We start from the raw sequence: 22,909 nt of genomic DNA on the forward strand, positions 1-22,909 counted from the left end.
GTATCTTTACGGTGCACAAACAAAATAATTCGGTTTATTGAATATTATACGTTAGCGAGTGGTCTTCGGGTCAATCGCAAACTCCAATCTAAACTCTGCACCAATGGAGAGATGGATATCGGCGGGATAGTTTGGTAAATTTACACTCCACTGAGTGATCATTCGTATTCGAGAATTCAATAATAATTCTCGGGGAGTTTTACCACGTGGATTTGCACATGTAGGGGGCACCAATAAGTGGAAATTCATTTCGCATTGGGGAACAAATACCTGGGAGATATTGAGAGAATAGATACATGGGAGTGAGATTGAATTAGAAATGATAATTCGATTACAATTTGAGAAAGGAGAAATACATTTTTCGTTATTTTTTTTGCTGAGGATTTTAGTTTTTAATCGATTTATTTTTGGTAATATCTTTTTTTGAACTCCTCGTGGATGAAATACATTTTTTTAAATAAAAATTTATTGTTTTATATCCATACATTCGGGTTATTTTATCCCCTAGACAGATAAGGGCGCACCCAGAGAAATGTAATTTAATGAAAAAAACGGGTATTCGAAAATTTTGTATTGATTTGAACAATATTTGTGTCGGAAATTGATAAATCCAGAGGTTGATTTCAACGGAGATATTGTAATTATTTGAAATGGATAATTTATCCAAATAAAGGATTATTATGTATTAATAGATAATTATAAAGTCGTTATTCATGGAAATATTTGTTTATAGAAAAAACTATTCATTTCATGTGAATAAAACGGAAGTGGAAATGCAGTTTGAATTGACATGGACGCTTCATTACAAGCTGTTTGAATGAACAAATTTATTCTGTTCAAACAGAGTTCATTAATTCAAAGAAAACATTTCTCTGATTGCAGGGGATAAATACATTGAGCGCACAGAGAGAAAAATACGGAAAAAATTCTGTAACATTCTGGATTATCATTTAAAAACACGATAAAATCGGGATACACACGAGAGATTTCAATACAATTTCGTCAATTTTTTGAAGAAAGCACAAGAAAAATTGTACCCATTGCATTAGAGAATTTCGGGAAATTTTTCAAGGGCTGATGTAGAATTTTTCAAAATGTTTCTTTGTTTCAAATAATACAAAGAATTGTCAAACAACTCAACTTGTAGAAAAATTCCGTCTCAATCTCCTACAGCATTAGAATTTTTCCCCAAAATTTCTCCACAAAAATTTCCGCATTTTCTCTAGCGCACATTCCTCGATTTGTCCAAATCCTTTTTTATGTAATCCGTTCCCTCAATTTCTAAACAAGGTGTCATCAAGTCGTGTCATCAAGCTTGACCACAATCCGCCCAAAGCTATATCCCGCCATAAAGCGAGAAATTCCTAGATCATCGCATTTTCATCCACCGGACATTATCCACCCCACAGTATCCCGGAAAAATACTAGTTCCCCATGAATTCATAAAACTCAGCCTCATATTTCTGTGCTCGTTGAAACCGGGCGTCAATTTTTTTAATGAATTAGAGAATTTTGTAAAATTTTTCAAGTATTGATGTATAATTTTTCAAATTGTTCGTATCCACATAATAAACCGAATAATACAAAAAATTGTCAAACACCTCAACTACTCAATTAGTGGAAGAATTCCTTCTCAATTTTCTACAGCATTAGAATTTTCCCCAAAATTTCTCCACAAAAATTTCCGCATTTTCTCTACCCCACATTACTCGATTTGTCCAAATCCTTTTTACGTAATCCATTCCCTCATTTTCTAAACAAAGTGTCATCAAATCGTGTCATCAAGCTTGACCACAATCCTCCCAAAGCTATCCCCCGCCATAAAGCGAGAAATTCTTAGATCACGGCATTTTCATCCACCGGACATTATCCATCCCACAGCCCCCACGGAAAAATAATAATTCCCCATAAATTCATAAAACTCAGCCTCATATTTCGTTGATCGTTGATGCCGGGCATCATAATAACCCAGAGCTAGGATACATCTTGGGCCGTAAACAATCTGGGCGTGATGGTGATTTACAATTCGCGTGAAACACACCCCGGGGCTAAAAATACTGTGCGTGACAACGAGATAAAGATGGTTGACGATCCTATCGAGTGGTTTGGCTTCCTGCAGTGTCTTATCTGCAGAACCCGCCCCCTCCATCCGTGATATTCATTGCCACCCCCATGTGCCTCAGCCCTCCCCCAATTTCCATTCCCCCCACCTCCACCTCCACCACCGCCCCCTCTACCGCTCACCCTTCACCTCTGAAAAGCAACTTCTCGGATGAAGGGAAGGAGGCATACCGTGAGGACCTCCTTCCTGTCACGCTTCGGTTACAATTTCACCATATATTTCATTCGTACACTATCACGCTCATCCTGACACTCTCATGCATCTTCTCCCATTGATTACAAGAAAAAGAAAGGATAAATGATGGTGGGGGGGTATATTCTCTTGGTTCCAAAATGTTTATAGCTCTCCGCTTCAGTGGCGATGGTTTAAAAAAGCCAGTAGACTCGCCAAAAATATCACGAATGGTGGATTACCTATTCTCAGCTGTCCGCCGTGCTGCATTGCAGCCGGATGTTCTCCTTTGGAAAATCAAATTGAAGGACAATTAATATCGGCGCTCGACTATCGGCCGCTTGCGCCACACTGAGAAAAAAAATTGCTGTTGCCAAGTATATTTACTAACTACAAGAAAATTTACTCATGTCTGATGCAGATATTTGTGTACATTTACTTGTGGCAACACTGATAGAACGGATTAGTTATTGTTAACGAATGGATTTTGGTTGGAGGTTGAGGTCTATTCGGTCTCACCAAATGTTCATTCATTAACAGTTAACGAATGTATATTTGAGGAGCCTTGTTTGACTTGACTTTCGCCGTTCAAGTGAACCATTCGTCAACTATTATCGAATATTCATTTGGTCAAATTCAACACTGAGAGAAAAATTTACTTCTCCCAAGAAAAACAGAGAAAATTTTCTTGACACAAGTAATCAAATGGAGGTTTTGTATGGGACAGTTGAATATTTACTTGTGCTAAGAAAATTTATTTCTCACAAATAAATTTTTTTCTCAGTGAACTCTACCATTCGTTAATAGTTAACGAATCTCGTTTGGAATAAATGAATCATTCTGTCAGTGAAGTAAATATACTTGGCAAAAGCATTTTTTTTTCTCAGTGCAAGCACTCTTAACGAGATAAATCCTCAGATTAAATTTATATCAGAAGTCATTTACTCCGCCGTTAGATGATTTTAGAAATTCATCGTGGAGTGCTTGCATTTTGCCATTCGGTCGAGAATATCGAAGAAATCCTTCATAATTAGTGGTATTATTGACAAAAAATGAGGATGCATTGGTATACTACACTTTTTGGTGAAATACCTTCGATGAATTCTCGATCAAAATTGCACGGAGAGAAAAAGTCAATAGAAATTACTAGAAAAAAACGTAAAAATTATGTTTTGAAAGGTAATCCGCGAGCGAAGTATAATTCAATAAAAAGTATGAGTCGGAACTGAAGTTGTACGAATCGCCACGTAAATTCTACGATTTGTTCCGTAAAAATTAAGCACTCGGCTGATGACTCACCGCTGGGGAGACAACAAGTCGTTCGGTAGTTTTTCCCCAACGATTGAGAAATTTTACGGAACGGAACGTAGAAATAACTCACCAGCTTCATAAAAATTGTTGAACGTTCAAGAATTTTTGATGTTGGAGGCATAATGAGTCGGGAAGTTTCTCGAAGACTTTACTCCTTCGGGAAGACTTACGTGACTATTTCGTACTTTGTTCGGTGATGAACCTGAGAATTCACTGAACTTTTCAGATTTCTTCTTTTTCATGCTCATAAAAATTGCCGGAAAATGATTCCCCATTGCGGATTACGTGAATTGTTCCGTAATTTTTACTGAATATTTCTCTCCGTGTAATCGGCAGATTTTTGCTTCCGAATGAAAGCTTTGTAATCGTTCAGATGCAAGTTTTGGATTTTTTGTATATGCGGGTACGTACGTAACAAAGTTTTTCTTCAATTGTTCGCTAATGACAGGATGGAATTGAATCTTTTTTTTCAAATGTAGGTATTATTGAGCCGTATCAATTGCCATTGATTAAATTTTAATTCATCGATTAGTTTTTTTGAATTGTACATGATAGAATGAAATAATGTGCAAAATAACCACTCGAAAGCATATTGCTAATTCATCCGCAAAAATCGCCAGGCTGTATGCACTACAAGAGTAATTTCTCACTTGTTTTATTCATTTCGATACTTAATTAAGGATTTTCTCAACTGGGCTCGGTGCAACCGGGAGTATACGGATTATTAAGGATATCCAAGCAGTTAGGCCAATTATTTTTTCGTTGAGACATTACATTATGTTACATTTCAAAATTTGTACACACTGATAGAAAGAATTAGTTATTGTTAAAAAATGAATTTGATATCGCCAAGTGTGCATCCGTTAATAGTTAGACGTTAATAGATTGGACTTTCGTCTTTCAACTGAGCCATTCATTAACTATTAAAAAATATCCATTTGGTCTTATTGAACTTTGTCATTTATTATGAGTGAACGAATGTCGTTGAAACATTTCTAATTTTCCCGGAACTGTTCCTAATTTTTAGGAATTCTTGAAACTTTTTCTCGCGGAAATCTAGAGAATAATTTTCAACATTGGTAATTAATTTTTAATATTGAAAATAATTTTTCTAGGCTTGTAAACAATTAAAAATCGTTTAGATTCCATCAGAAATCAATTTCATCAATCGATCTTTAGTTTTTAAAAATCTATGCAATTTTTTTAGGATAAAAAAAAATTCAGGGACAGAATTCCCAAGATTTAGGATCAAGTAATTGGAAATTAGTGGCAAATGCACTTGACTTTAGGTTTTCTCACTCGTTAAATTTCTTTATTTTTCTCTGCAAAGGTTCCCGAGAATTCAAACTTTATTATTCATTTATTAGAAGGTAATGTTTGGATATCCTTAATTCAGGAGCGAAGAAGTCAAAGGGTTCAAGTCATCATTATTCAGAAAATAATTCTCCGAATGAACCGCGGAATCCGAAAGATGGTGAGATTTTCCTGAAAATTCCTATTGAAGATTTTCTAACGAAAATTTCACTTCTTCCTCCAGATTCCGCGGTATCTAACGAACTCTGAGATAGACACATCAACTTGAACCGTCTGACTACTTCAATAATTAATTACTTATTGCTCGAGTGGAATAAAGGGATAAGAGAACTTTCTAGATGCAGGATATAAGAACAGTTTAATTCTGAGGAAGGCTTCATTATTGTCAGGAATGTCGCAAGTGGAATTTTCCACTCATTTTACGGAGAAATGTGGACAATGAGAATCAGGAATTCAGTTCATCCAACGGAAAATGGTACAGAATTGAGAGTAACCCCATGTTTTTGAAATCAACAACACTTGAGCTTTCAAATCATGAATCTCACGAAGGTACTACAACAAACCGTATCCCCTTTTCAGCACCATGCAATTAAATTTCGCTTGACCGCTGAAAATAACCTCAACAGCAAAAACTCATGAAATTGAAACTTTTCTGTCCAACTAACAAGCAGATCACTGTTGAAGGATTACCGACAGAATGACTCTTAAAATTCTGACCAATAAATCTTGCAATTGTTAAACAATATAAACTGACACTAAATTTCTGAAAATATTTCGCTAATAACGAATTGGATGATTTTTCAAATATTCACTGGTACTACAAGAGCTTTAAAATTATCCGTTATATTCGGACCAAAACTTCTTCTTCCTTCAAAAGAAATGTTTTTTTTCTGGTTTTATTGAATAATTGACATTTCAGTAGTGAAAACCATAGAAACCCGTAACTTAAAACTAATTGAGATCCTCGTAGGCCTGTTTTTTTTAACTTATCCGAGTGTTTTTCTATGAAACTACTTGTTTATTATTCCTTCGTCCTTCAGAAAAACTGTTTTTTTTGTTTTATCGAATAATCAACATTTCAATAGTGAAAACCATAGAAGTCCGTAACTTAAAACTAATTGAGATTTTCGTAGGCCTGTTTTTTTCAACTTATCCGAGTGTTTTTCTGTGAAACTACTTCTTTAGTTCCACATTTTGATGTGTTTCTTGAGTTACCGAAAAGCGAATAAAATAATTGAACCCTGACAGACAAGAGGGATGAGGAGCTCAACACTTTTACCGAAATTTCCGTCCCCGAGAAAGATGTCAAAATTGAAACCAAAAAAAGTTGTTTGAACGAAGCACATCTGAATAAGTTGGAAAAAAAATGAACCCCAACAGACAAGGGGGATGAAGGGTTCAACTGTTTTGCCGACACTTCAGTCTCCAAGGAGCATGTCAAAATTCATAACAAAAAAAGTCGTTTGAAAGAAACACACCTGGATAAGTTGAAAAACAAAACACGCGACAAAAAAATCTGCAAGTTCATGAGGGAAAAGAAGTTTCGGTTGGGCTCTATTTCCCGATACACTGAGAAAGAAAAAATTACTTTTGCCGTGGAATCATTTTCTTGGGAGAAGAGTTTACTTTTTAGGAGCATATTGCCCCGGGCCAGCCATTCTCAGGTGGTGCGTGTGTACCATAATTACCTCATAATTAAACATAGGGGTAATATCCGAAGAAATACGCTCCTAAAAATTAATTATTCTCTCAACAAAATGATTCCTCGGTAAAAGTGATTTTATTCTCCCTACAGGTTCGTTTCAAACCACCGAAAGAGTCGAGTTTTTCAGTCTGAAAATCACGAGGACGCCGCGTTCTCTCCCTGTTGCACGTAATCAACACAACTCCCCATTGCCAGTACCTCCTTTATTCCACTCGATTCCTGCATTAAGCATCCCTCAAATCAAACAATTGACTCACCATTTAAAACATGAACAGTCACACTCTTCTCATTAGCATTGCTCGGATGACAAGTGTAACTTCCACTGTCGGCTGGTTGGGCACGCTGAACAAGCAGATAGGACGTTGTAATCTCACCCTTTTCCGTAATCACCGAGACTCCACCCCTCGGGCTGTCGTAATTAATCTCCTGCTCATAATATCAAACACAAGAGTTTTAGTGGGTCTGTGTACAGAGGATAGAATAGAGTTTAACCGGTGTAGGATTCGCGAAAGGCTCTCGCCAGACGTGTATAACGTTCCCGGAGGGCTCAAAATCCACAGGAACCAGGTGGAAAGTGGGTGGGGAGTGCGAGGAGGGCAAGCGAGACGACAGTCCAATGTTGGGAAACTGTTTCCGGAATGTGGACCTGTGTCGATATCCGTTTTAGGTACACTAAAAGGGACGGTAATGGGATGAGGGGGGAGAGTTTATGGTACCTACAAGGATGGAAATCAGGGGGGACTGTATTTGTCGACTCACCTCTTCATTGTGAGTCCAATAAATGGCCGGAGGTGGTTCTGGGCTGTGACGTACCACGCACGTTAGATTCATCGTACTACCTCTGTTTATGTACATTTCCGGCTCACCTACAACTGTCGTCACGGGCTCTGGAAAATTTTGAAGATATACAGTGGTTATACCCTTGAGGTTCATTTGGGGGAAATTTGGAAGTGTTTGCGGAGTCGATTCATTTCGAGCTGTGAGTCATTAGTGAGTTCGGGAGTTTAGGGGTTTCGAAAGGGAGATCGGATTTCTTAACGGAGTTTCAGGAATATTTTGGGGGAAGTTAGACGCAGAGGAAAATCAAGCTACACTGGGAAAATTTTTCGTCAGAATTTTCAGTGCCGAATGCCGGCATTTTTTTCATGCTTCATTTTCACTGCAATTTCAGGTAATATTGGCATTGAAAAATCAAGTATTCCATTGATTTTTTGTTGGAATCATCTGAACATCAATAAAGTACTTGATTTTTCAGTTAAATGATTCCGTGAAAATTCAGAAAAATTGAGGAAAAATTGAAAATTCATGTAATTTTGTTTCTGCATAGTTATGTTTCATTGAAAATTCAATGGAGTTCTGAAATTTCCATCTCACTCCCACTAAAACATGAAATTTCATAACCATTTTTCCCCTAAATCCGATTCAATGTCACTCTCATGAGAATTACTATGATATTTTCCATGGAATTTCAAAAAGTCGAATAAAAAATTCATCTGATGATTATCACTCATTAAAATATAGTAGTAATTCTCATCATGAGAAAATATGGTAGTCATTCTCAGGAGAGTGCCATTAAATCCGATTTAGGGGAAAAATAGTTCTGAAATTTCACGTTTTAGGTAGAATTCGACGAAATTTATGAGTTTTCAGTGGAAGTGAAACGAAAGTTCGCCACTTGATTGAATTTTCAATGAAACAAAATATTCAGAAACAAAATGTCATGAATTTTCAAATTTTCCCTGAATTTTCCAGATTTTTCCGAATTTTCACGACAATTGAACTGAATTTCCCAGTTTCGGCTTATGCTTCAATCGAACTAGAAAATCAAGGGAATTTTCAATTCTTCAATGATGACCTTATCTGAAATTTCAACGAGAACGTAACACGATAAAAATGCCCGGGATTTTCACGAAAAATACGGACTAAAATTTTCAACAGTGTGTTTGTGGCAAGTCAGTGGATCTGTTAGCTTTGAGGGTAGGTTTACACTCATATTTGTTTGTTTACGGGCAGGATACAGTGGATTCGCCCTACTCTACTACGCTCTACCCCTATCTCGGCGAGTGGAGGAGGAATTCCAGGTACCTACACCCGTCTCTCGTGCATGCAAAAGAGACTACCTCCCTAATTTGAAGTCTGGGAATCCAGAGCTTCGGAATCGATGAGCTATAGAGAGTCGACTGCACTGATAGAATGATTCATTTATTCCAAACGAGATTCGTTAACTATTAACGAATGGTAGAGTTGAATATGACCAAATGAATATTCGTTAATAGTTAACGAATGATTCACTTGAATGGTGAAATTCAAGTCAAACAAGGCTCCTCAAATGTACATTCGTTAACTATTAACGAATGAACATTTGGTGGGACCGAATAGACCCTAACCTCCAATCAAAATCTATTCGTTAACAATAACTAATCCGTTCTATCAGTGTGGTTGTCAATATTGGGCATTGCAATGAACATTGGTCCAATTAACATCAATTCGAGGCTCAGTACTTTGCGTTGATTGATTAAATTTTTTGCTTGACGATTTATCATTCAATCTTCTGTCTCATTGTTTCTTCTGTCTTCTGGTTATTTTCAACGTTAGGACGACGATTATTTCTTTACATTTACCAAAGCTTACAGTTTTTGTTCTTAAAAAGGATTTTAATGAGATTTTGAGTCGAAAGCAGAGAGAATTAATCGTAAATTTCAGATATTTTTGACAATTCGGGAAAGAGGGGAATTTTACAAAACATGTTTGACGCAATATTTTTATACAAATTAAGAAGCAGGAAATGATACCTCACTTCTTTTATTTTGAGTAAACAATCATTTTATTTTGCTTCTAAATAAGTTCTTATAATTTCAAAATATTATAAGAACCTATTATATTGTTATAATTTCACTTTTTTACTTTTTATTATTATTTTATTTTATTATTTATTATTTTATTTTACTTTTCGGCGAATTGTTGCACAGTTAATACTTGCTTTTTATCAATGTCCATCTTCTCCTGAGTCACTAGTACTAGTGCTAGCACGGGTCAATTACGCACTCGTATCGGAATATACTATTTTTGTTAATAGGTTTTGTTGATCGTTGTAATTATTTTCAAAATTCAGATGACAACAATCGCAATGAATTCTTCAACTTCCACTTCATTTCTACATTTATAAAATTGCTGAAGACTGCTTAGGCCAACCTGTTATCTGAATTTTTACTATTTTTTTTTTAAATAAAATTCATCACTGGAATTGAAAGGGAAATGGAGGTTTCTGAAGTGCGAGGAAAATTTGGGGAGGGGTGGGGGGGAGGAGGAGGAGAAATGTCGAGGAAATTTCATCGGGTAAGAAAAGCCGGGGAAGTAATGTAATTACTTTCATAATGTGGGTCTTCGGGACTTGTTTTGCCCTCAATTGTACATGTGACCACCGTCTGAAGGACGTCGAGTCGTCTTTGTTTATCGCTGACTTGGAGTTTTGTCATTGAATTCTTTCAATTGAGGTCAGTGCTGCGATTGAAATCATTCACTGTAAGAGTTGAAAATACTGTTGCGTACCGCAATCAAGAAAATTCAATTTTGGACAGCAAAAAATCTCTTGTGATATTTCTTGTTGAAATCGATGAATGCCAAACTCAAAGTAAACGCCATCCGGAAGTCATAACAATGAACGTGAAAGATCGCTGCAGTGTCCGGAAAAGAAAATCAGTCGCCGTGGCAGAAAATTCCTAGACATTGCGCAATCATTTAGATTCGTTGGCATAATTTTTTATGAAACTGCGGATAATTTTTTACGAGTCAACTCGCATTATCTGACAATCAGTAAATTTCTTGGAGGAAGCGGAAAAAATTCACCATTCGTTTCGATTTTTTTAATTCTATATAGATTTAAGAAGGCCTAAGATGTAATTCAGTAGCGAAGTGGTAAACCGGTTTAAGTCGATTTATCTCCCAGTTGAGTTTTTGAGGAATATTTCCGAATCTAAGGGAGATAGCGAAATTTTCGTAATTACATTTGTTGTAGCTCTCAATGGGCTCTACAAAAAAGATTCTACCAAAATTATTGCTATCTCCCTTAGATTCCGACATATTCATTGAAAACTGGTCAATAGCCAAAATCAACTTAAACCGCTTTACGACTTCGCTACTGAATTATTTCGCTAATAATTGATTAGGCAATGATATGACCGCTTATTCTTTGTTTCAAAGTTTATTCTTTAAAAGAGGCTTTTGATTGTTTGTCGAATTCACGCGTTCTGAAAAGAAATGAACGTTGAAATTGACTGATTATCATTTGGTTTCCCACTGCGCTAATGAATTCAATATTGAATTTCAACAAGTGGTAGATGTATGTTTCAATTTGCAAGTTTCAATACCTTTTTTCACGAAAGTACAATAATAAAAATCATTTCAAGTTGAAAACGTAACTGCACATGCGAAACTCGCTCTGTTAGCACAGAATAACGTCCGAATTTTCCACTTCAGTTTGAACGTTCGAAGCAATTTCGCCCTTCAACAATGGTCGATCTACTGAATTAATGCGAATATGTAATTGAACCATCTGTCTCTTTTGTTGATTTCCATTACCATTGGATTGTTAGGAATTTATCGGAATTTAATTGATAAACCGATGCCGATTTTCAACTCGTCTGCGAATTGTGGTTAGCCAAAAATATTCACTGATTATTGTGTTGATTCGTGATTTTTAATTTTGTAGTTTTCGGTTTAAAGTACTTCCTCACGGAGCGAAATATTCAGTAAAAATTACGGAATGCTCCGGAAAAATTCCGCGACACTTCCGTAGAATTTCCTACAACCACATTTCGCTCCGGAATTACGGAAAAGATACGTAATTTTTATTGAATATTTCTCTCCGTGTACTGCAAATCGAGTTCTCACCACGATTACTTGACTTGTTCGGTAATTTTTCTCCAACGTTGTCCGTCTCTCGATTCTATTCCATTGTTAAATAGTTTATTCGTCTTTCGTATACCCTCTCGGGTGTTGACATTTTTTGTTCCCCAACCCCTTAAGATCTATAAATGTTGATAGTAGAGCCATATTGGTTACCTCAAGTTTTACAAAATATTTGAACATTACATGTCATAAAACATATTACATATTGATATATTGATATTACTAGAATACATTGTTCATCCTTTACATAAGTAATCATCCATTGTTAAATATAAAAGTAGCAAAAGAAGATGTTCAATAAAAAATAAAACTATTACTAAATATTCCACCAGTTCAGAATTCCAATGTCAGATGAAATATTTCATCACTGACGAAACGAACATTTCCGGAACAATGTCCGTTATTATTTATATCTGTTTACTCCCCGGACTCCACTCGCCACTTATCTCTCCTCTATCTTCCCAAAAAAATGGTGTAGAGTTCCGCAGTGGAAAATGGAAGTACGTACACAGACGGACAAATAGGTTTTTTTATTTTCGGTGAGAGTACTTTTCCGACTCGACGAGTTCTGCACTCACTGGTGGCACACGTCAACCCCAGAATTTCCGTAAATACGCGTTTTCCGGTATGTTGAAATGTCTGGGCTGTCTACGTCACCCCTCTTCCGACAGCTAAATACGCAAGTTGAAGTGTATGTGCTATCAAAATTCACCCGAAATAGGCGAAATAAAAATTCAACGTCACGCATCAACGAACCAAATTATCAACTATTTTTTATTTAATGGAACATAAAGCGGTCTAAAGTAGATTACAGCTGATGGCACTTAGTTAGTCATTAAAAAAACCGATTCGGGCTTTCACGTTTGTACACGGAAATTTCAAGAAATTTTTGATAAAAATTACTCTACCGTTCTATAAAAGTATGTCATGAGTCATCGTTTTCTCATTTCTGTCCCGAAATTTACTAAAAATTAATATATGATGATGAAATTTTATTCTGCGTTAGAGAAATTTTATCCTGATAAAAATAAAAATTACCGTGCCGGTAGAGTAAAAATTACTGTACCGGTGGAGTAAAATTTACCAACCGTTCTAGAATTTTCGTTGTTATCTACATAAAAATTACTGGACTGGAAGAGTAAAATTTATTATGCGTCAAACGATGACTTATGATACACTTTTATAGAACGGTAGGGTAATTTTTATCAAAAATTTATCTCCGTGTAAGGCGGTGTAAAGTAGATTACAGCTGATGGCACTTAGTCATAAAAAAACGGCTTCGGGCTTTCACGTTTGTAGAGGATTTCACCGCTGAAAAACCGAAAGAATTTTATCACTCATCATTTCGAAAACAAAAAACGAAGGTAATCTCAATTTTTCTGTGCCCTCAGGGCCGAGGGTTTGGGCGGGAAAATTGTTATTTCAGGGATTAATTCCGTTCCAATTTAAATTCGACAGTTCTACAATTTTCTTTTTTTCTTTTTCTATTTTCAAAATGAGAACAAAACTTACCGACGACTGACAGCTGCATCCAGTGGCCAATTGGAGGCGTCGTTGATACTTGACACTCGTAAGTACCCGAGTCTCGTCTTTGGGGATATTTAACCTCTAACGTCCAGTCCTCTGTTCTTGGAAAATGTGATGCTATGAACCGCTGATCCGAGGTGTATGTGTCAACGCCCACTGTCAGCAGATGGATATCTCGATGCCTCACCCATGATACCTGACATACAAACAGAGCACGAATGAAAGATCGATATAATGGACAAAGAGTTTTTTTTTTTGTTGGGTAATTTAATGATAGATGAGGATGACGACCCGTTTTGACGTAATATTTTCCAGAATAATGCGAAATCAATTCTCATAATGTCATTAGAAATATAAAAAAGGTTTTAAGACCCATATAATGATGATGGATTAGAAAGATGACCCATTTTGTATGCCCTATTAATCTTCGGGATATTCAAAGCGTCAATTTTATGAAGGGAAAATTACAGAGAAAATTCTCGTGCTTGGCACTAGAATTCACGTGCAAACCTTCTCGTTAAGATTTTTTTTATCTGAGAAACAGAAAAAATTCTGAATTCGCAAGGGGAATTGTAAAGTAGTTTCGTCCATTTTTTAATAAAGTTCTGTCGACGTCGGGGGAAACGATAAATAAATTTTACTGTGGTGTTGAGGATTTTTTTAACGATACTCCAGAATTCCGTCAAATTCATCATATCTCAATCTCAATGTTAGACGATAATGCCACCGATGGCAACAAATAAATTGCAGACATCTACTTCAAGGATCAGTTTTTAAGTTGAACTATCTTTAGTATAATTCTGAAACATATCGAATGAAAAGCGCCATTGCGATAATATCTGTGTTGAATATCACAATCCGTATTCACAATGAACTACGTTAATTTAAATAATGCACAATAGAATTATCAAATGAGAATTGAGAAAAGAAACTTTATTTTTGGTTGCAAAAAAAAATCTTGAAATGTCATAATCCGTGTTGACAATAAATCTGTATGAATATAAATAATGCTAAGCAGAATTATCAATCGAGAATTAAAAAATAAACTTTATTTTTAGCCGGAAAAAAAAATTTGCAAATCGTTTATTTGTGAATTTCAATTGAAATGTATCGCCTCCATCAATGAGAGCACATAAAACGTTCATCGCCATGAAGTTTAGAGTCACTCAAATCTCACTGCATGATATTGATGACTCTCGAAAAATAATAAACCTAAATGTAACATCCCCCCCCCCCAGTAATACCCGGATCCAAAATAATTATTGTGCTCAATTTACAACTGTTGTACCCACTACAATAGCCATCACCTGTCAACAATGCCCATCACTCCACTAATAATAACTGAACAGTCAACACCATCGAGCCACCAAATTTCAAACCCATATCTAAAATATCAGATAATTTCATCGAACACAATATTGATAGCTCGGTGTGGATAACACGGAGAAAAAAAATCCTCGAATCGAAAGTACATCTTCGAAATCGAAAATACATCGGAGAAAAATATACTCGAATTGGAAATACGTCGGGAATATTCCGGAATGAGGAATATGTGTATTCCCAATTCGAGAATATGTATTCCTCATTCAGAAACACATATTCTCGATCCATAAATACATATTCCTGATTCAGGTATACATATTCCGTATTCAACACTTAAAAAAATTTTACTGCTTTTTTCGGTAACAGTCTTGAAAATTTTTAATAAGTAATATTTCCACTGCAATTTCAAGGAATTTTGTAATTGAAAATTCTTAATTTCCTGAAGAAATCCCTGAGAAAAGTGAATTTCAGTTCAATTATTCCCGGAAAATTGACCCCAGATGGGTCACCATATGAGGGAAACCCCGGATCGCATTTTTTCGCATTGTTTTTCATTGACTGGACAACCGGAATTTTTTTTTTTTAATTGAATTTTTCAATTAAAAGATATAACACATTATATTCGCTATAGAAGAACATAATCTTCAGAATGCAAAAAAAAAGTAAATTATTTCCAATAGATGATTTTTTCCCCATGTTAAGGGGAAACGGAACTCCTGTGTCGGTATGAATTTTTAGGATTGTGTTTTCTCCTACAATTATTACTTTATATCCATGAAATTACTTTATCGACTCGATCATTGCATTGCTAAGTCAATGGCGTAGTCTCATAAATAGAAAATAATAATTGCAGGAGAAAATACAATTCTAAAAGTTCGTATAGACACAGGGGCGCGTCATGCAACGTTGCTCGTTGAAACTCGCTAAACGTGCCCGGGCAGTGTAGAGCAAATTCGTCAACGTTAAAACGTAAATCGCACGGTGGCATATTCCCGCGGAGGTGACCGAAGTCGCTGAGTCGTGTAGGGTGACTAGGGTTGATGAAAAACCAGGAAAATTCAAAAAAATATCTTCTTGGATTCCAGACTCCTCTGAATTACCAGGGAATTCCTCAAAAATTCCTGGAATTCTGAGAATTTTAAAAGAATTGTCGAAAAATTCAAGGGAATTTGGTACTGAATATTCATTTTTACTTGAAAATTCATGTAAATTATCGGATTTCCGTCGTCCTACCCCTAAAAAATGGAACTTTACCTGAATTTGCCGAGAAACTTGAAATTCAATTGACCTTTTCCCCTTCAACCGAACGCAAGGTTTTTTTCCGGAAAATTCAGCCAAATTTTTCCAACAGTGCAGATATTTTTTCCGTGAACTGGCATGCAACAAGCGTCAAGTTGTTAAATGTATATGAGAGAAACATCTGACATTTGAGAAACGTGAAATCCTGGGGACGGGGAGTGAGGGGGATATTGAGCGAGCTTTCATTCGTCTAGGGAGGCGTTGGTACGCGCATCACAGGCATTCTCTATAACCCACTCTCCCACACGCGGTGTTTCCCATTCCATACCTCGGGCGATTGTTGTCGATGGATAGAATTAATCGAATGAAATTCTCCACAGATGTGATACCATTTTGCTCCTCTATTTATCGATGGTTTTTGTCATCAATTACACGGACAAATTACACAGTTTTTGTGTTGAATTTTATGGACGGCGATGAAACGCACATCGTTCCATCAGATAGAGTTACTTCTGTTGGTTTATTTAAAAAAATGGCGAGTTACGAAAGTTTTATCTAAATAACTGAGAAAAGGTTGAAACCGTTTTTTGGGAATTCAATTAGACGTGATATTCAGATCTATTGGTTGTAATAGAAACAATTCCATCCGAACATTTTTCTAGAAAAATCGTCGAATTTTCGAGCCATCATTTTTCGACTTTAAAAAAAAAAAATTTTTGTGAGTAGCTAAAAAACTGCTGAGACGATCGCTTTCATAACTGAACCAGTTTTAAGTTTCATGATAAGACATTATGACATGAGATTTACTATAATATCTTCCATGAAATTTCAAAAAAATTCTTCAAATTAAAAAAAAACCGTACAAGAATTTTCACCATACTGGCACACACGAAAAAATAAAAATTTCAGAGGCAGTTTAGCAGTAAATTTCAGTACAGCGACATTTAAGTCGTTTCAGAGGCGAGGGATCATGATTTTTTTAATTTCGCGGATCATTCAATGACATTTCAATTTTTTTAAGCAGCAGAAAGGCGAGAATTTTCCAAGACGCAAAAAAATTAAGTTCATTAGTTTGAAGATTCTATTGAACAACTATTGAACAAGGAAAGTCTCGAATTATCTTCGGTGTGAGAACAGTGAGGAGTCACTCAATGTATTAGTGCGTCATATCCCGGTTACGAAAAGTGAAACGGGTCAAGATTAGGGCAGTACCGGGAGCCGAGCTCCAGTGTTCAGTGCGGATGGGCCGAGATTCGGGTAGATGTTGGTTTGAGAAACGTCGGACCGACATTGGTAAGTATCGATACACCTAATAATTTAAAAAATTTATTAACACATTCTTTTTCGAATATTTAATTTACATTCTTCGACTGATCCTCCCTAAAGAGACCGACAACTGCTGATAATGATGAGTGAATAGTCAGAAGCTTCGGGATACGATGCTGCAACCTTCGGGTCGCTTGTCCTTGAAGTTACCCACGCCCAACGTGGAGTTGTATGTTTATTTATTTGTTTGTTAACTTGTTCATTTGAATTTATCGTCCAATAAATTTTAAACATAACCACGATGTTGCATTGTTTCTGAAATAAACTGTTGAAGTGGTGCTGAATTTTTAAACGAGAATTATTTCAGTTATATCGAATTTTTTTCCAATTCGAAAATTAAAAAAACTAATCGATGAATTAAATTTTAATTAATGGCGATCGATGGGGCTCAACAATGCTTATATGTGAAAACAAAAGATTCAATTCCATACTCACGCATACAGACACAGACATGTCTTCAAAAACGTTCCACAACACAAAACGTAGACAAATCATCGAAATTCAACATTGCATTTTCGGGGTCATTATACAATAACTTCCTCCCCTTGGGTCGGGAAGTTAAGAATGAACAATGGGCTCTCATAAAGTTATGAAAATATGGAGTATATAAAGCAATGTTGTTGGGGTACTCAATTAAAAATTTTGAGCATTATTCCGCATCATTCTGATACACGGAGAGAATATAAAATTGAAAATTACAATGTTTACATGGTAATCGAGGACCATACCGAAGTAACTTTAAAATTCGATTTATCTTAAGGGGAGACTCCCATGAGTTTTAAAAATCGCGAACGATTGGAGTGAGATTTCTTATGCATTGAAGTTGATTATATATGTCAAAAAACGAATAATTAGTGCAAAAAAATTAATTGTTCATTGCTCGTTTGCTCCACACACGCTTAAAAAGTTGAAAATAGTCCAGGGCCTCCAAATTTTTAGCTACGAAGGTTTTTTTAAAAGTTTTTTAAACAATATATCACAATTTGCGCCGTTCATGTAAAACAGGCAACAAAATTATCCTTAAAATATTAAAAATATAATCTTAATTCTTTCAGAAACATTTTTTGGGCTATTTTAAATGAATGGTGCAATTTTTTATTTAAAAAAAACGAAATTAGCTGTGTAGGAGTCGAATTGCAAAAAACTTCTTCGTAATTGCTATTGCACACATTTTTACACTATACCTACTACAACATTACGAGGAATGCGTTCAAATTTAAATGTTATCCCCGGAAATATAATTTTCGTGGATCATCGTGCCCTAAAAATGTAATAAATTTAGATTTTTCTACCATTAATCGAAATCGGAGTTCCTCGTGTGAGCATGAAAATACTAAACGGAACTGATGATTTTCCTTGTTTGCTTCCTAATTAATTAATAACCAATAAACGTGATCGAGTCTCTCGGAGCATTCACATCAGCTGCATGTTTACAGGTTCGATGACCCGGAATTTACGGAACAACATTTCAGGAAACTTGGTACGAACGTCCCATTGTGCATAATATTGTTTGTCCAAATATAAACAGAATGCAATAAAGATGCGGAAAATTTGTCGTGTATATCCGTATGGACTGATCCCCCACATCATATCTCTGATTGGTCACTTTCTGTCAATAATACCAAGATTGTGAGTATTTAATCACGGACTTTCGGTGAGCAAATCATTATTCGATTCTGAGCTTCCGTGAGCAGCAGGACAGTTGACCAGAAATAAAGAATTTAGTTAGTCGACTCGAAAATGATTTGCAAAGCCATTGTTTTCGCAGTGGTCATCACGGGTGAGTTATTTGTTTTGTTTTAAAAAGAAATCCCAAATGCCCTTGTGTTACGAGCAGCCGTCGACATGATCAAGTACCATTTAGTTTCCAAAAAATCAATTTTCCTATTGTGGTAAACTTCACCAATTTGTGTCTGAGTATTGCTGCAATGTGATGACAATCGAAATGTTTTTGTTGATCAATTGATAGTCACCAATTAATTTTCTCATTGCATTAATAACTATTGCACGTGCATTAATAACTATTGCAAGTTATTGTCGTAGATCTTTGTGATATAGAAGTGAAGACGGAGAAAATTATTTGGTGAATTTCACCAACTAGTTGGTGAAATTTAGTAGCGAAGCGGTAAAATAATTTAAGTCGACTTAGCTCTCAGCTGAGTTTTTCCGGAATAGCTCCAAATTTAAGGAAGATAGCAAATTTTTCGTAATTACCTTTTTCGTAGCCCTCAATTCGCTCTACAAGAAAGATTATAACAAAAGTTTTGCTAACTGCCTTAGTTTTCGAGATATTCAGTGAAATTTGACTAGTTGTTGAAATTCACCAATTGGTTGTTGAAAAAAAAATGAATTACCAACCAGTTGGTGAATTTCAACAATTAGTTGTTGAATGTCAACACCTACTTCTTGAAATTCACCAAATAATTTTCTCCGTGAATAATCGCTAATTCCCATGAATCTCTCCATCATCCTACAGGCATTGCTGCTCAGCCCTGGTACAATGAGCTACTGCCGGCGAATTGTCTTTTCGTCCGAAAACTTCTCCGAAAACAAAATGATCACATCTGTGGCTACAACGCACGAGCAAATTGCATTCCCTCTCAAAACGCAAATGAGCCCTACTGCATCGACGCTCAAGGGAATTGTGTCCTCGCCCGAAAACCGAGTTGGCCCTTCTACGCCCCCGCACGAAGAAATCAAATCATCTGTCAAAACGGCAATGAGCCCTACTACATCGACCCACAAGGGAATGTAGTCTTCGTTCGAAAATCGGGTTTGCCCTACTGCAACCCATCACAAGGACATTCTGTTATCTGTCCAAACGGGAATGAGCCCTACTACATCAACGCACAAGGAAATTATGTCGTCGTTCGAAAATCGGGTTTGCCCTACTGCAACCCATCACAAGGACATTCTGTTATCTGTCCAAACGGGAATGAGCCCTACTACATCAACGCACAAGGAAATTATGTCGTCGTTCGAAAATCGGGTTTGCCCTACTGCAACCCATCACAAGGACATTCTGTTATCTATCAACATGGGAATGAGCACTACATCGACGCACAAGGAAATTATGTCATCGTTCGAAAATCGGGTTTGCCCTACTGCAACCCATCACAAGGACATTCTGTTATCTATCAACATGGGAATGAGCACTACATCGACGCACAAGGAAATTATGTCATCGTTCGAAAATCGGGTTTGCCCTACTGCAACCCATCACAAGGACATTCAGTTATCTGTCAACATGGAAATGAGCCCTACTACATCGACGCACAAGGGAATTATGTCATCGTTCCAAAATCGGGTTCGCCCTACTGCAACCCATCACAAGGACATTCTGTTATCTGTCAACATGGGAATGAGCACTACATCGACGCACAAGGAAATTATGTCATCGTTCCAAAATCGGGTTCGCCCTACTACATCGACGGACAAGGGCACTGTGTTTACGTCCAAAAACCCTTCAACAATGACGCATCAGCACTAGCCATACCATCCTTCTGTTATGAGTCTCCACTGCAGAGAAACGTTTACTCGCGGACGAGTGACCCCTGCTGGAATTACGGCAACCATCACCAGCCGACGGCAGAGCCCTTGCTATACTATTGCAGATAAGCTGGACAACAGCTTTTAGGATGTGAGTATTTTCTCTCTGCTGATGAAATGTCGATGAGGAATTTGTTCTCTCATTCCTCAACCCATTGAACGACCAAGCGTCTCCCAGACGAGTGGAGACGTTTGCCGGTCAATGGATTAATTTAGTGATGCTGCGGAGACTTTACGAGACAATACTTTGGAGAGATGGTCTCGGTCTCAAGGAACATAAAAGTCTTTGGTCTCGTCTCAGTCTCGAAATACGCAGTATGGACTTCTCTCGTGATGACTTTGAGTCAATTTATCTCATCTCGGTCTCAAGTTTTTCGCATGTTTAATGTAAATTCGCGGCTTTTGTCTCGCTTTGTCTCGTCTCGATTTTCTACATATAAAACGCGAAAATCTGGAAACCGAGGTGAGATAAATTGACTCGGAGTCATCCCAACAGAAGTCGATACTGCGTATTTTGACATTGAGATGAGACCAAAAATTTTCGCGTTCACTGAGACCGAGACAATTCCTCCAAAGTATTGTCTCGTGATGTCTCGTATGTTTCATGTCTCGTATGTCCCATGCCTCGGCAAAAGAATTCTTTGGTCTCGTCTAAGTCTCGAAATACGCAGTATCGACTTCTCTCGTGATGACTCCGAGTCAATTTATCTCATTTCAGTCTCAAGTTTTTCGCATTGTTAATGTAAATTCTCGGTTTTTGTCTCGCTTTGTCTCGTCTCGATTTTATACATATAGAACACGAAAAACTGGAAACCGAGGTGAGATAAATTGACTCGGAGTCATCACGACAGAGACGAGACGAAACCAAAAATTTCCGCGTTCACTGAGACCGAGACAATCCCTCCAAAGTATTGTCTCGTGATGTCTCGTAAAGTCTCTCGCGACAGCACTAGATTAATTTCATTAAGATCATTGATTGCAGTGCAGTATCAATATGATATAACTTATTTTATGTTTACAGCTCTCCACGTACAATGATCCCTCTCCTAGTCAAACACAGTCTTCTACAGTGTCTGCAGCCAGTGCACATGTGTGGAAGATGACGAAAGCGCAGCTTGCGCCGCCATATCAAGCTCTGGGGAGAGATCAGTCAGCTCGTCGCCTAGTGAATCTAGGAGAATAATATTTATTTATGTAGTTTCATTCATCACATTTCATGATGTCATGTGAATTCTACATGTTTCGTCGAAAAATAAAGTCTTCTCTTGACATTGACTTTATTTGCAGCAGTTGTTTATTTCTTGAATGACTTCTTAGGCGGTGACAATGTTTCCTCATTTCCTAGTGCACTTTTTCCTTCATAATAACATTGGAGTGTATACCAGCAAATATTGTAATGCAATTCGAATTGAAACGGAGCCCTCGACGGCCAAGAAGAAATCCAAACAAAAGTTTGATGACAGAAGGTTTACACGTTCAACAGAAAACAAGTATCAAAATCCAACAACACAAGAACAGCTAATCGCCAGCTCAAACAATAGCGGATGCGGCTGGATTGAATGACGCTTATTGAGTTGTGTTGCATGAACCGCATTAAATGTTTTGCCGATTTGAATGGGAACCTGAGAAGCAAGTGGAGAATAACTGTGGATTTTTGCAATTTTTTTGCAAAAAAATGCAATTATTGTTTTTTTTTAATCTCGAAAATCGACATTTCACGAGAGGGTGGAGGGGAGATGAATGTATGCGGAGGCTTGAAATTTTTACCCAACAAGGGGAGAAGGTTGCAGAATCTATTCTAGCCACTCTTGTCCCTCCGCTTGCATGCATTGTGCAAATAAAAAATGAAATTCTTAACAAATCTGACCCTTCTTCCCAGTAAAAACCGAAAATCTGACCCTGTGGCCCCCGGCGAAAAAATTTTTTTTTTCAGTTTTCACTTTTTCCACATACTTTTGAGAGTTCTGAATAGCCCGTCGCTTAAATAGTTGGAATCAACGTTCACCTGGCTAAAAAATTCGATTTTGGCGAAAATCCACTGGCCCCGGAAAACCCGAAAATCTGACCCTTTTGCTAAGGCCAAAAAAAACGGTTTCGCAGTTTTCACTTTTTCCACATACTTTTGATAGTTCTGAATAGCCCGTCGCTTAAATAGTTGAAATCAACGTTCACCCGGCTAAAAAATTCGATTTTGGCAAAAAATCCAAGATCTGACACTTTGCCCCTTGTGACCCTTGGACCGACTTTCCCCCCGGAAAAATCCAAGATCCGACACTTTGGCCTCCGGTGAAAAATTTTTTTGTTCATTTTTCACTTTTTCCACACACTTTTGATAGTTCTGAATAGCCCGTCGCTTAAATAGTTGGAATCAACGTTCACCTGGCTAAAAAATTCGATTCTGGCGAAAATCCACT

At 36.9% G+C, this 22,909-nt stretch overlaps 2 protein-coding genes across 4 annotated transcripts in view; one reads left to right on the top strand and one right to left on the bottom strand.

The window, feature by feature from the left end:
- Positions 1–2,242: 2,242 nt before the first annotated feature.
- The window catches only part of LOC107040815 (lachesin), a 51,756-nt gene continuing 31,089 nt past the window's right edge, over positions 2,243–22,909 (bottom strand). Inside the window, exons 3-6 of the mRNA XM_015261071.2 lie at positions 13,044–13,254; positions 7,383–7,510; positions 6,881–7,049; positions 2,243–2,580 (exon numbers count right to left, since the gene is read on the bottom strand). Coding sequence (XP_015116557.1) covers positions 2,474–2,580; positions 6,881–7,049; positions 7,383–7,510; positions 13,044–13,254 — 615 coding nt within the window. The 3' untranslated portion in view covers positions 2,243–2,473. The remainder of the gene's footprint in view (positions 2,581–6,880; positions 7,050–7,382; positions 7,511–13,043; positions 13,255–22,909) is intronic.
- On the top strand, positions 18,617–21,775 carry LOC107040814. 3 transcript variants are annotated; one of them, XM_015261068.1, is made up of 4 exons: positions 18,617–18,726; positions 19,423–20,226; positions 20,332–20,586; positions 21,517–21,775. In XM_015261068.1, the coding sequence occupies exons 1-3, from the start codon at positions 18,687–18,689 to the stop codon at positions 20,562–20,564; spliced, it is 1,077 nt and encodes a 358-aa protein (XP_015116554.1). In that variant the 5' UTR covers positions 18,617–18,686; the 3' UTR covers positions 20,565–20,586; positions 21,517–21,775. The 3 variants fall into 3 exon arrangements, with proteins under 3 accessions (XP_015116554.1, XP_015116556.1, XP_015116553.1); XM_015261070.1 differs by having other exon boundaries at positions 19,423–19,857; positions 19,966–20,586; XM_015261067.1 differs by having other exon boundaries at positions 19,423–20,586.

Source organism: Diachasma alloeum, unplaced genomic scaffold (assembly GCF_001412515.2).
Source record: "Diachasma alloeum isolate Michigan unplaced genomic scaffold, Dall2.0 Dall_scaffold_00343, whole genome shotgun sequence".
NCBI lineage: Eukaryota > Metazoa > Arthropoda > Insecta > Hymenoptera > Braconidae > Diachasma > Diachasma alloeum.